The sequence below is a fragment of the Taudactylus pleione genome, unplaced genomic scaffold (genome assembly GCF_031769625.1).
Source record: "Taudactylus pleione unplaced genomic scaffold, aTauple2 ptg000374l, whole genome shotgun sequence".
Taxonomy (NCBI): Eukaryota; Metazoa; Chordata; class Amphibia; order Anura; family Myobatrachidae; genus Taudactylus; species Taudactylus pleione.
The window spans coordinates 4,256,425-4,270,691 of record NW_028284775.1 but is presented as its reverse complement, the minus strand read 5'-3'; the positions used below and the strand labels follow the sequence as shown (position 1 = coordinate 4,270,691).

General features: G+C 43.2%; 1 protein-coding gene across 4 annotated transcripts in view; it reads right to left on the bottom strand.

Moving 5' to 3' along the window:
• Positions 1-13,567, bottom strand: part of SIRT2 (sirtuin 2) — a 92,915-nt gene extending 79,348 nt beyond the window's left edge. Inside the window, exons 1-2 of one of the 4 annotated variants that reach the window (XM_088444958.1) lie at positions 13,471-13,567; positions 1,345-1,388 (exon numbers count right to left, since the gene is read on the bottom strand). In XM_088444958.1, the coding sequence (XP_088301084.1) occupies positions 1,345-1,388; positions 13,471-13,564 (138 nt within the window). In that variant the 5' untranslated portion in view covers positions 13,565-13,567. The other 3 variants (XM_088444959.1, XM_088444960.1, XM_088444961.1) reach the window with 3 other exon arrangements.
• Positions 13,568-14,267: the final 700 nt, after the last annotated feature.

Here is a 14,267-nt window from a genome sequence, read left to right as displayed (position 1 = left end):
GCGCCCCGCTAAAACAGTATAGCGGGAACGCTAATAATTTACAAAGAAATAACAATCAGTGGAGATAAACTAATATCTTTTTCTCATAAGAACAGTTTCTTCTCTATAGTAGCATCAATGACAACAGTCAGAAAAGTACCTTACAATGAGGAAGGGTATTAGTATACTCCTGTATTCATCATAACACTACCAAGAGCAATTATACACCCATCAGCCACAACATTAAAACCAATGATAGGTGAAGTGAATAGCATTGATTATCTTGTTACAATGGCACCTGTCAATATATCGTTCAGTGTGTATGCAGTGAACGATCAACGATGCATGCTCCCGCGGGTCGTTAACGATGTCTTCGGTCGTCCGTACATGCAGGCCAATCTGACGATATCATCAAGATTTGCCTGGACAGAGATGTGGCAGGATGACTTCACTGAAAGATATCTGTAAAGATATCTTTCAGTGTGTACACCCAATATCACTTGTCCTGCACTACAGTTCAAGGGAAAGCTTTCACCAATACCATTCATACAGCACATCATCCCTTGTATATGAGCCTTAAGGGGGGAGATGTAGTGAACCTTATATTCAGTAAATAAATTTCACCAACAAATTAAGTATAGAAGATACATGACAGTATAACAGACCATGGACTATAAAGCCCTGACAGTGGATAGTCAAGTTTCAAAATTATATCTTAAAACAATAAGGTACAAGAGAAAAAACAATGATAAGTTAACATAATGTAAAAATGTAACAGAAATTTCTCTGTAGAGCTAAATAGAAAGAATAGAATATAAAGTTGCCTATCCACTAGACGATTAAAATGAGCGATTGAACGATAACGATATCGTTTGATCGTTCGAAAATCTTTGGCAGATTGTTTAAAAAATCATCGGGCAAACATGCTAGTCAACCTGACGATAACGTCAGGTTCAGCATGTTTGCAGATGATTGATTGTGCCTACACTGAACGACTGCTCGTTCAGTGTAGGCACATCACAGACTGACAAACGACTGCATGATTACAATGTCGTAATCATGCAGTCTTTTGCCTGTCTTCTAGAGATTTTTTTTAAAGTTGAAATACTCATAACCTCTTAGTTCACCATGAAAGTATGTCCTTAGCAGCACAATTCCAAGAGTAGGAGAGCTAATGTAAAGCCAGGTACACACTAGACGATAGGTCGTCTGATCCGGCGGATTGGACGACATATCGTCCACATCGGGCAGTGTGTAACCGCTATGTCGCTGACGATGCGCGCTCCCCAGCATAAAACAACAAGGGTCAGTGAATACAGAATTTATTTTCATCAAACAGGACATTTAATCATTTACACCAGTTACCTCCGAATCTTCCAACTTTGGTGTGGGTTCCTTGCTTTCTTTTGCTTCCAAACAAAAAAAGAATAAAAGTTAGTAATCAGTCTACCAGTTGGAGACATACAAAGATCTAGGTATTGACAGCTCCTAAATCTGTTTTTTGTGCATAGCTTTTTGATGTGATTTCTATAGAAGTCACTTCACTGATTTTCTAGGGGTAGCCGTGAGGGTTGCGAATCGGGCGCGTTTTGCTGTTGCCACTGCGTTCAAACGCCGGGAACTGCACCGCATCTCGCACCCTTCGCGGCCCTCTTTCAGGCTGAACTCACTCAATTTTGTAAGCAGCCCTCTGGGCCTGCGCGCAGTTTTGAGCAATTTTAGGTTGCCGTCAAGTGCGGCTGTTGTCACGATGACTTGCACCCACGAGTGCATTGCGCATAATTGGATTGACCCCTTAAAATGTTCAGATGGCTTCTAAACTAGTTTCACATACTTTGATCATTTGGTATAGATTAGTGCTCAAAACTAACTAATGTTAATATAAAATTAAAAAATCACTTAACTATAAGCGCTCCACATTGAAGGTATACACTGAGATCTATGGATTACAGGTATTTAAAACCATCTTTGATTTTTGATTATAGTACATGGATTGTGTTCATGATATACCTACCAGTGGAATCAGTATGAAATACTGCCAGATGGAAGCCTGGCAGGGGTGAAGATCCCGACAGCTACAAAACTAACCCTATTCTCTCCCCTAACCCTCCTCTAGGGGTGCCTAACCATAACCTCCCCCACCCTAGTGCCTAACCCCCCCTAAGTGACTAAACCTAACCCCCCCCTTCCCCGCAGCCTAAACTTAAGTGTCCGGGGAGCGGTGCCTAACCCCCCCTTCCCCTAGCGTAACCCTCCCCCCGTGCGGCTGTCCGCGCTATGCTTATCTTCGATCGGTATGCCGGGTGTTGGGCTCCCGGCATAGGTCTAATAACAGGCGTCGGGATTTCAACGCCTGTCATTTGTACCTTGCCGGGATTTGACAGTCGGGAAGCCGGCGGTCGGCATCGCGAGTGTCGGCTTCCTGACTGCATCCCCTACCAGTATATATTACTATAAAGCATTCTTCTCCACTAAATACGCTACTGTCAGAAATATAAACAGTCAAACTCCCATATACCCCATAATGAGATAAATTATATATATATTACACACACACATACTTTATTTGGTACACCTATACACCTGCCAGTTTGAGAAATAACCTAAAGAGGATAGGAAAAATTATTCTTTTTTTGTGGGGGGCACTTATGGCGAAACAAACATATGTAGTTTATTTAATCATGTATGAATATACAGAGCATGAGCTAAATCCATGAAGGTCCCCCCTAATAGTGACCACTAAAAATGTAATACTTTACTTTTATTAAATATACTATTAAAAGATCTCTTAAAACACAATACAATGGGTTAATAAACATGGCATGTCATCCATTGCTGGCTTGTAACACAGAAAAGCATAGGAGGATGAGTTTTATGTCTTAATTGTACAAATTAGTAACAGCCGATATTAAGAATATAATGTAAAACCGAAGGCTTAAAACAGATGTAAATAATAAACTTGTGTACCTTAGAAAGTATATAGAGAAGAGCCCAAACTCCTATTGTCTGCTCAAACATAGGGCCTAATTCAGCAAGGATTGCTATTCTGCTTATATGCACGCAACGCAGTTGCTAATATCAATTGTGATATGTAAATGTTTGCATTTGCATTGCGATCGCAGCCTGACATAAGGACACCCACTTCCCCTTACTCACATCTGTATACTTGGACAACATACCGAAACAATCGGTAACATCGAGTAACATGGTTGGGGTACGACCCTATATCTTGTATTTTAAAGAAACCTTTACATGATTTAACTCCTATGATACAGCGTGAGTTTGGGTACGCTATTATTATAAAGTGTTTACATCCATTTGAACGGAGTTACATCTATCCATCTATATCAATTTGCAAGAAAGATACCTTTATATGTTTTCACATATAACAAAAAAAAGTGAGTCTCGGTACGCCAATCTAGGAAAAATATCAATATCAAAGATACCTTTTATTACACATATTTTCCACACTTGATGTGAGTGGGGTACATCATGACAATTTTTCTCAGAACAGACATCCCACGTTGAATTACATTTTCATGTTTGATGGTCTTTAAAAACAGTACTACACATTGGTTTCCTCTTCTGTATGATGTCTCCATTTATGTTTTAACGAAGCAACTATCATATCCAGAATAACATCCAGAGAAAACCGATGTTCACTGAATCCATCCAGCATTTGACATCACTGCATTTAAAAGGAATGTACTATTTTCATATATTTATATAGCACTGCAGTTTTTATTTTTTATTCTGTTTTTTTGGTCTATTTCACATTGTTGATTTTGACTCTGGGGAGCAACAGTCGTAGGCCAAGTTCCCTGTTACCCAGAGAGACCATACAGCAATAGGTATGTAATTATGCAACAAGCGGCCGCAAGGCCGCCAGTCACAATCCAGACGTCAGAATGCCATCTAGGGATTTATGACAGGCGTCGAGATACAGACGCCTGTCATAATCCCGATGCCGGAATCCAGGACAACGCAGGTGAGGTGAGTACCGAGCGCCCGTCTTGTCAGCCGTGGGAGGAGGGGAGGTTGGGTTTAGGGCACCCCGGAGGGACTTAGGGTTAGGCACCCCCCGGGAGGGTTAGGCACCCCCAGGGGGGGGGTGGTTAGGGTCAGGCAACCCCCCCAAGAGGGTTAGGTTCAGGGTGTGGTGAGGAGGGGGGTTAGGTTTAGGCACCCCTGGGGGAGGTTAGGCACAAGGGGGAGGTTAGGGTTATGCACCCCTACAGGAGGGTTGGGGAGGGTTAGGGTACTTACCTCACAAAGCCGGGATTTCCATTTGTCGGGCTCACAGTTTCGGGATTTGAACCGGCGGCTTCACAGTCCCATTCCCAGCAATAAACTTGGTTCGTTATCTGAGTATGGATCATTAGCTACCAGTAAGATTAGGTAAAGAGAGAAACATTATCAATCATTTCAACAGATTCATAAACTTAACTTACACTCTTATCCTGTGTGGTCAGTCTTTTGTCTTTCTATTACCTGCCAGTTCGTGTAAATATCAGTGAATCATCTCGGATCACTCCCCACTTCTAGTAGAATTCAATATGTGTAGTCCTAGAGGTCTCCGTTTATGGAAACTACACCCCTCTTGGCTTCTTCAAATGGGTGCAGGTTCAGAGCTGGAAGTTATGTGGGATGGCTATTTCACTGACAATGTGGGATCTGCCTCTGTAGCTAATGTTTGGGACGCCTTCAAGGCCTATTTACGTGGGTCTCTGATCAAAAGGGTAGCAGAATTAAAAACATTTTATAGGGAAAAAGAACGTGTTTTGGAGATGGCCTGTAGAAATCTTGAGTTGGATTACTTGGGGGACAGGTTGGAATCTTCACGTTTAAAATGGTTGACTGCACAGACAGAGTGGACTGATCATTTGACAGATAGAATGAACCGTAGACTGTTATTCCGTTCTCATTTATATTATATGCAGGCTGACAGAACTGGTAGTTTTTTGGCACACTTGGTTTAAGCTGATCGTCCTTCTGCTGTTGTCTCGGAACTAATTGGGCCTGAGGGTTCTATGGTCACATCTACACAAGATATTGCAGAGGTTTTTAGTTTATTTTATAAAAACTTATATCAAACACAGTTGACTGAGGACGTGAATGCTTTGTCATTATATGTTGCTTCTGCTAGGCTTCCAAAATTGTCATCCGAGGCTCGGGCGTATTTAGATGCCCCGTTGACCCTGGAGGAGGTAGATGCTGTGATTAGTTCCTTTCCCGGTAACAAGGCACCCGGATCTGATGGGATTCCCATAGAGATATATAAAAAACATGCTTGTATCTTTGTTCCAAGACTTTTAGATCTGTTTAATGGGCTCTATGAAGAGAATTTGTTCGCTCCATCTATGTCTGAAGCCATAATTGTTGTGCTCCCTAAACCCGGGAAGGACCCTAGATACCCTGATTCCTATAGGCCAATTTCTCTAATTCCCACAGATGCCAAAATTTTGGCTAAGATCCTTTCTATTCGGCTAAACACTGTTATCACTTCGATTGTTCACCCAGACCAATCAGGATTTATGCCAGGCGAGTCGACGTCGGAGAACATTAGAAGGCTGCACACTCACTTACAGGCCTCCCATGGCGAGGAATCGTCCTCTGTTATTGTGTCATTAGATGCTGCAAAAGCATTTGACTCTGTGGAGTGGCCCTTTTTGTGGGAGGTCATGCTATGTTTTGGGTTTGGGCCGGTATTCTTGAAATGGGCAAAGCTTATGTATGCGAACCCTACTGCCAGGGTGTCAGTGAATGGGTTTATCTCCCCTTCCTTCCCCCTGTCTCGGGGCACAAGACAGGGTTGCCCCTTGTCCCCAACCCTGTTTGCATTGGCTATTGAGCCGTTAGCCTGTATTATACGTTCTCACCCTGATATTATAGGTCTACAATTGGGTAATAGAATGGACAATGTTTCCTTATATGCAGATGATTTATTACTTTTTTTGTCTGACTATGTAACAGCTATGCCTGTGGTTCTTCAAGTCATAGAACAATTTGGAATTTTTTCTGGACTTAAGATAAACTGGGATAAATCATGTATCCTTCCTCTTAGGGGGTTGTATCCGACTGTTCCCATTGTCACTCTCCCTCTCTGTTGGGTAAATAAATTTAAATATTTAGGTATCTGGATAACTAATTCCCCAAAGGACTATATAGTATTGAATGTTGAGCCCCTGTTTGTCTACTTAAAGGGCAAACTTCAGTCCTGGCCCCGGCTCCCTCTTACCGTTACTGGTAGAATTAACTTAATAAAGATGGTGGTGCAGCCAAAATTTGTGTACGTTTTGCAGCATTCTCCTGTTTTTATTACAGATACATTGTTTAGGCGTTTGAATAGTCTTATTTCTTCATTGGTCTGGGTGAATCGTCGACCACGTATTCAACTGGCAGCTTTGACCCGATCTAGGTCTGGGGGAGGTTTGGCTCTTCCAAATTTCAAATTTTATTATTATGCGGCGCAGATGGCACATATACGGTTATGGCTTCAAGATGACTCCCCTAATGCCCTGCACGTTTTGTTGGTTTCTCAGATTTTCCCTAACTTTACACTATTGCAGGCCTTGCTTGCGGGTAGAATTATACGGAAAGGCCCTCCCCTGTTGATGCAAGCTATTAAGATATGGAAATTGGTATCTAGTATTCTACAGTTTACGGGATTAGATCCAGACACTTCTCTATGTAGTTATCGTATATTACCTGAACTGGCCTCTTTACAGCTTGAGGTGACATGGGGTTCTAACGGTGTAACTACATTGGGTCATTTATATGACACTTCAATTCTTAAATCTTTTGCACAACTCCAAGAAGCTCATCATCTCCCTCAATCATATTTCTATAGATATTTACAATTACAGCATGCTCTCTCGGCTCAATTTTCAGATGGCCCTCCTCTAATTCAAATATCCCCATTGAAGTCATTCCTTTTATCTTTAGGTCCCCGGAAGACGCTTTCTTACTTATACTCCTATATATTGTCTTCTTATCATAAGGATAGTTTACCACATCTTAGATCAAAGTGGGAGAGAGATATTGGCCTTATAAGTGATACGGAATGGGATAATGCTCTAGAAGCTCCTCGTATTTCCACGACTTCTATAAGATTTCAACAGATTCAACTGTTTATTCTACACCGTACCTATTTAACTCCTGTTCATTTGCTAAAATTTGGGGGGAGAGCATCTGACATATGCCCTAAGTGTAAAATTAGTAGCGGTACTTTCTGGCACCTTCTATGGGATTGTCCGGTGGTTAGCACTTTTTGAAATAAGGTTCTGAGCGTTTTGTCCAATACAGGTATTGCTCCCACTTTAGCTACGCCATTGACGTGCTGTTTAGGCTCTATGGACAATGAGGTAGTGGACAATACATTGTCAATATGTGTACACGAGCTAAGGTATGTGTGGCTCGGTCGTGGATGGCTCCTACAGGACCAGATTATAATGCTTGGCTGTCCTTGGTCCGTACCACTGTTGAACATGAAAAACATGTGTTTATTTGTCGCAAAGCTGAGAAGAAGTATGAACTTAACTGGAGCAGTTGGCTTAAATCCTGTTATGCCCGTGCACTGCCTAATGATTGACCGGTATATTATTGTTAGGATAATGAGGTAGATTATTACTTTGTTGGAGGTAATGTGCTGTGTGAAAAATTGAGAATTTATTGGGATCTAGTTGATTTTTCCAATTTTTCAGGTGTTAATTTTGACAATATTCCAATATTTGTATAGTGTGGTATTTTTTGTTAATTCTTTTTTATATATGTTTTATGTGTATATATATATATATATATATATATATATGTATGTGTATGTATATATGTGTGTATATATATATATATATATATATATATATATTCTCTATGTTTACTGTTTTGGTATACACATTAATATAATATTTTTTATAAGCAATGGATCTGGGATGCAGTTTGTAGATCTAGGATTTATATTCCAGATACTGTTATTTGATTATGTAGTTATGTGTATGTGTGTGTATGTATGTATGTATGTATGTATGTGTGTGTGTATGTATGTATATGTGTATATATATATATATATATATATATGTTATTATTTTTATTACATATTTTTTATTTATTTTGTTTGGTTATTTGTTAATGTATTTCTATAAAGCAATAAAAATTTACTCAATTTAAAAAAAAAAAAAAATACATCAGTGAATCATATGGTAACTATAGGCCTGATTCAGAGTTGGGTGTAAAGCACAAAAAAGTAAAGGTGCGTACACCCGGTACGATATCTATGAACAATATCGTTCAATGATATATCATTCATTTTTATGCAGTGAACGACCAACGATGCGCATTCCCGCATGAACAATAACGATATCTATGATCGTTCGTACATGCAGGCCAATCTGGACGATATCGTTAACTTTGCCTCTTCAGAGATGTGGCAGGATGACTTCATTGAAAGATGTCTTCCAAGTCGTTGGTGGTACAGATCGTACCGTGTGTACCCAGCATTAGTAATTGAGCACCTTGGCAAAACCATGCTGCACAGGGTCAGAATTTGGCATAGATAACATGAAACGTTTGTGCCTTGTGTCTATGGTTCAGGCTGGTGTTGGTGTAATGGTGTGGGGAATCTAGTCTCTGCACACATTAGGCCCCTTAATATTAATTGAAACTGAGCATTGACTATATGCCACTATTGTTGCTAAACATGTATCCAATCTACCCATCTTCTAATGCAGTGATTCCCAACCTCGGTCCTCAAGGCACACTAATACCCCTTTTACACCGGAGCTAAAACCCGGGTTTTTGAAGGGTTAACCCGGGCAGCTCCCTGGTGTAAAAGGGGAGAGAGTCCAACCCAGGTAACTAGCAGGGTTTAACACGGGCGTAGCCTGCGAAACCCTGCTGTGAGAACAGCGCACTCCGGGTCACGATGACCTGGAGTGCGCTGCTAGCCGGCCGATTGGTCCGGCTTCAGTGGCGCTTGGAGATGACGTCATCTCCAAGCGACCACTTTCACTCTGCAAAAGCCGGGTCTGTGCAGACCAGACTGCGGTGTGAGCGGCGCTGACTCTGGAATATCCCGAGTCGGCAAAATTCCGGGTCTGATCCGGATAGGAACTTTGGGCCTGATTCAGAGCCGGTCGCTATTTGCGCTCGCTCGTCCAGAAAATAGGGGTGGCTATTCAAATGAACCGTTCGCTGTTTGCGGTCTGTTCACGCCTCTAGGTCTGAACGAGCGAACAAAACTTGCGGTCGTTTTTTGGGAAACTACGCCCCCTGGCCGCTCGAATCCTACGTCATGTCCGCTATTTATTAGATTAATTGAGTACATCGAACAGGGTATGAGCTGCTCGCTATTCTTGTGGTTGGTTTTTGCTACCACAATTTTGCGAGCAGTTCTGGCTAAAAAATAACAAAGTGACGTGGTCAATGACGCTGCTGTTTTAAATATGCACACCCATAAAACGCCCGTTTTGACCTTTAAGCACGCGTGCGATCGGATCTCCACTCCCCGATTTCAAGCACCTTCCCCTGTTACCACCCACATACGCCTCATCCTGTCACTCAAATTAGCAGGCATTCGCTATTTTGCGAGCACATGAATTTCGGCCGCACTGACTGGTTCGCGCATGCGTATAACGATCCGTACGCATGCGCAGTTGGGCAAACATCGCTCGGAGTGAACGAGCTGCCGCTTACGAGTGGCTCTGAATCAGGCCCTTTGTTTCAACTCCGGGTCAGACCCGGAATTTAGGTGGAAAAGGGGTATTACAGTCCTGGTTTTAGTGATATCCATGATTGTGCACAGATGGTTAAATCAATATAACTGAGGTACTAATTCAGTCACTTGTGCTCAAGTATGGCTATTCCTCAAACTAGGACTGTAATACCCCTTTTCCACCTAAATTCCGGGTCTGACCCGGAGTTGGAACAAAGTTCCTATCCGGATCAGACCCGGAATTTTGCCGGCGCTGACTCGGGATATTCCCGAGTCAGTGCCGCTCACACCGCAGTCGGGTCTGCATAGACCCGGCTTTTGCGGAGAGAAATTGGACGCTTGGAGATGACGTCATCTCCAAGCGCCACTGAAGCCGGACCAATCGGCCGGCTAGCAGCGCACTCCAGGTCTTCGTGACCCGGAGTGCGCTGTTCCCATAGCAGGGTTTCACGGGCTAGGTGAGGACCTCTGGCTTGTTTTTCCACATACCCACAAGGTATATACAGGACCTTTTCAAGGCTTAAAGGGATCCCGTTTTTCATCTAGCCTTTGATATTGGGAACCTGTTTCCATCTTTTTCCTGTGGATATGAATCACATGCCTATTTTACTTTATTTTTGGATGTTTTAAATGTTTTTTATTATTGGACCTGTTTTATCATCAATAAACACCGCTGTCTGACACGTGCCTTGAGGAGGAATCGTTTGTTTGGGGACCAATTAATATCATATGTGTCTATATTACCAACGAGGATTTGTAAGTTTCCTGTGTGGGGGGCAACCCCGTCTTTCGTACCACGGATATAATATCATTGATATGCCTGATAACATTTCATACTTGTGAGTGGAATGTATAGGGGACCTTCCCCATAATTATAGACCACTACATTAATTTCTATATGTATATTGTTTACGCATGTTAAATTATAAACAGTATTACACTATTGGATGTTTTTCTCCCTCCTTTTATGTGACCATGAGACATTGATCCATTGTATGGAATTGGGACTCAGGAGTTATACATAGAAGGAAAGTATTACTCTATCTTTTTTTGTTATTTCCTAAGCGCCTTTTTATCCCAATAGGCTTCTTTTCTTATTTCACGGGCTAAGCCCGTGTTAAACCCTGCTAGTTACCTGGGTTGGATTGCCGGGTCACTCAACCCGGCGATCTAACCCTCTACCCTTTTACACCAGGGAGCTTCCCGGGTTAACCCTTCAAAAACCCGGGTTTTAGCGCCGGTGTAAAAGGGGTATTAGTGTGCCTTGAGGACCATGGTTGGGAACCCCTGTTCTAATGACTATTTCCCCCTGTTCTAATGACTATTTCTAGCATGATAATGTGCCATGCCACAAAGCACACAGCATTTCAAGTTGTATCAATTAACATAAGGGGGAAAATCCTATTAGGTGCGAATTGCAGGATGCGAGGTGCAAGTTGCAATTTTCACTTCAAATTCGCATAGCGAATTCATTTTGCAATCCAATTAGCAACTCACACTGATCAGTCAGACTGAATTCGCAACTTTCCACTCGCACCCCCCCTGAGGGAGACATGGAAAGGAAAATCTTTATATTAAGGTTAAAATGTGGGGACACTGTGCTGAACCCCTTGGACCCCCCCACCCCCTAATGACCAATTAGGCAATTGGAAGGTTCTGATTAGCTTATTTAGTCCACTAATTAAATATAATTTTTTGAGGGAACAAAAAAAAAAAAAAATGTCCTCAAATTGCCCCAAAATCAACTGTTTTCGTTAGTTTAGGCACCCCAAAGTAAATTACAATCATTTTTTAGTTGAAAAATAATTTTTATCATTTTTTTTCCCATTTTTCAAGGTGCTCTCAAAGTACCCCAAAATTACCCTTCTTCCTACTTTTTTTGCATTTTTCGTTTAATTCGTTTGAGAGTAAATGAAAAATGTTTGTTTTTTTACCATTTTCTTGCATTTAAAAGAAAAAAAGCACAAATCAGCCATTTGACACCATTTAAAAACCTACAGTAACTTCCTAATGGCCACAAACAGCCGTTTATACAGTCCTGTAACAAAATAATCCATTTTGGGGGTTCCAGGATGGTCTCCCCACATTTTCATGCATTTCTCGCAAATCTCATTTGGCAGTCAATTTGCACCCCTCTGCTGCGAGTAATGCGAATAGGCATTTTTAATTGGATTGGAGAATTCTCGGGAGCGCGCTTCGCAGCGATGTGTGCGAGTTTAAAGAAACAAACTTGCTACTTGCAATTCGCACCTAATTGGATCGAGCCCAAGGAGTTCAAATGGCTTGAATTAAAAATCTGCAGGCAAAACCATTAACAGATTTGGGATGCTGAATACACAGACTATTTAAAAAGTAACATTTACTGTACTTGACTGAAAGCTATGGCCAATAAGTTTTCCAATACATTCAGTATATTGCATTTATTATTTACAAATCGCTACCATCTCATACCCCTTTTACACCAGAGCTAAATTATTGCAGGGTTAACCCAGGTAGTTCCTTGGTGTAAAAGGGGCCAGGGTTGGATTCCCGGGTCGAAAGACCCAGCAACCCAACCCAGGAAACTTGCAGGGTTTTACACGGGAACAACCTGTGAAACCCTGCAGTGTAAACGGGTAACCCAGGTCATTCGACCTGGCTCCAGTTTACAGCATGGGGACTTCCGGGTTTCTCGGCACTTGGAGATGATGTCATCTCCATGAAACGGGAGAAGCGTTCCACTGCACCCATGTGCAGTGTGAACGGCGCTGGCCCGGGAATAATCCGGATAGGCACCACCTTAGAAAAGTTCTGTCCTGGGTCTAACCCATTTAGGAACTGAGGCCCTGATACAGAGCCGGACGCTCGCTCTGAATCAGGGCGTTTTTTGGGGGGTTTTTTTGGAGTGGCCTCCTGGCCGCTCGCATAGCTGTGGGTGACCACCCACAGCTATTGCGAGCGGCCAGGATGATGGTCGCGATGGTCAAGACCAACAGTCTTGCGACGAGACCCTTGTGCTAGGGTCTCGTGGCCGCCAGCCCCAGAGACCTTCTGGCTCTAATAGAGCCGGAAGCTCTCCCACTGACATCACTAGTGATGTCAGTGGGGCCACCCACAAATGGCAGGCGTTTGCATGGGAACGCCTCCATTTGTGAAGCCACCCCCACACTTCTTCAAAACGGTGCGAGCTGTCGATCAAAATCGACAGCCGCCCCCTTTTGGTGCGAGATCCGGAGCGACCGTCGCTAGCCAGGTCTACTCGCATGCACACGTCGGACCAGCTGCGGCGTGCGCATGCGCAGTGGCCTAACATCGACCAGCGGGTCTGAATCAGGCCCTGAGTTCCCAATCTCGGGTCAGACCCAGGATTTAGGTGTAAAATCAGTATTAGATATTTTTTCCTGTTTTACTTCCTATTAAGTAAAGCCAGCCTAATCGAGACAGTACAACAGTGCATAAGCAGAGCTTATGTTAGTAGATTGCTGTACACTCCGAAAGGTTGCACTGCACCCTTAAGTGGCTATTATATCTTTATATATTACATATGTTTGCACCGATTGCGTGATCAGAACGTGAAATAGAACCAATAGGTAATAAGCACAATAAGTTCTGCCTGGCTGTGGCTTGCAATGGCTGCAGAGTGCACTCAGTACAGGCTCGTACACACAAACACAGAGCATAGGAGGGGCAGACACTATCCGTAGCTAATGACAGCCTGTGGTAGCGATTATACCTGTTTAGTTCACACGCATCTCCCTCAAAAATACTTGCGAAACACATAAGGTGTTTGAGCCCAAAGATAGTACCTGCAGCCATGGAGCCGTCAGCCACTTCCGAGCCCGGCCGGCAGCAGCAGCAGGTACTGGGAGGGAACTGCACGTCACGTGACCACAACGGCATGGAGCCACCTCTACCCTAACCTCATTGGTTGGGAGGAAGACGCTTTTGATTGGCCGAACTGAGGGTGAGCGGCCGTCTCAACCTGGTACTCAGTGTCAGACAGGCTCACTGTCTGTCTCAGTCTCAATTTCTTACAGTCAGATAGAGGGCTAGGCTGGCCCTCTGACTCCACATTTCTTTCTGCAGTGCTGAATGAAAATGTTCAGGTGGTAATGCAGCAATCACTGCTTCGCCCCTCCTGTAATGCTGTGTGCACAATGGTATCATAATAGCCTCCTTACCTATACGCCAGCCCAGCTTTTCTCCACTCTCCATCTCACCCTAGGCAAAACACTGAAAGAGTCATGTATTATGCTGGGTACACACTTAACGATGTGTACCCAGCCGATATTGAGAGCGGCGGGTCTCGATGCCGGGAACGACGGCGGGGGCCATGCTGCATTCGGCAGCATGACCCCCACTGACTATATTACACGTCGGACGTGCATGCAGGTCCGATGGGTAATGACGCATGTGAGCACGCATAATCAGCGACATAACGGGTACACACTGCCCGATGTGGACAATATGTTGTCCAATCCGCCGGATCGGACAAAATATTGGGCCTGATTCAGAGCCGGACGCTATTTGCGGACGGTCGTTCAGGAAAAGGGGGTGGCTATTCAAATGAACCGTTCGCTGTTTGCAGTGTGTTCACGCCTCC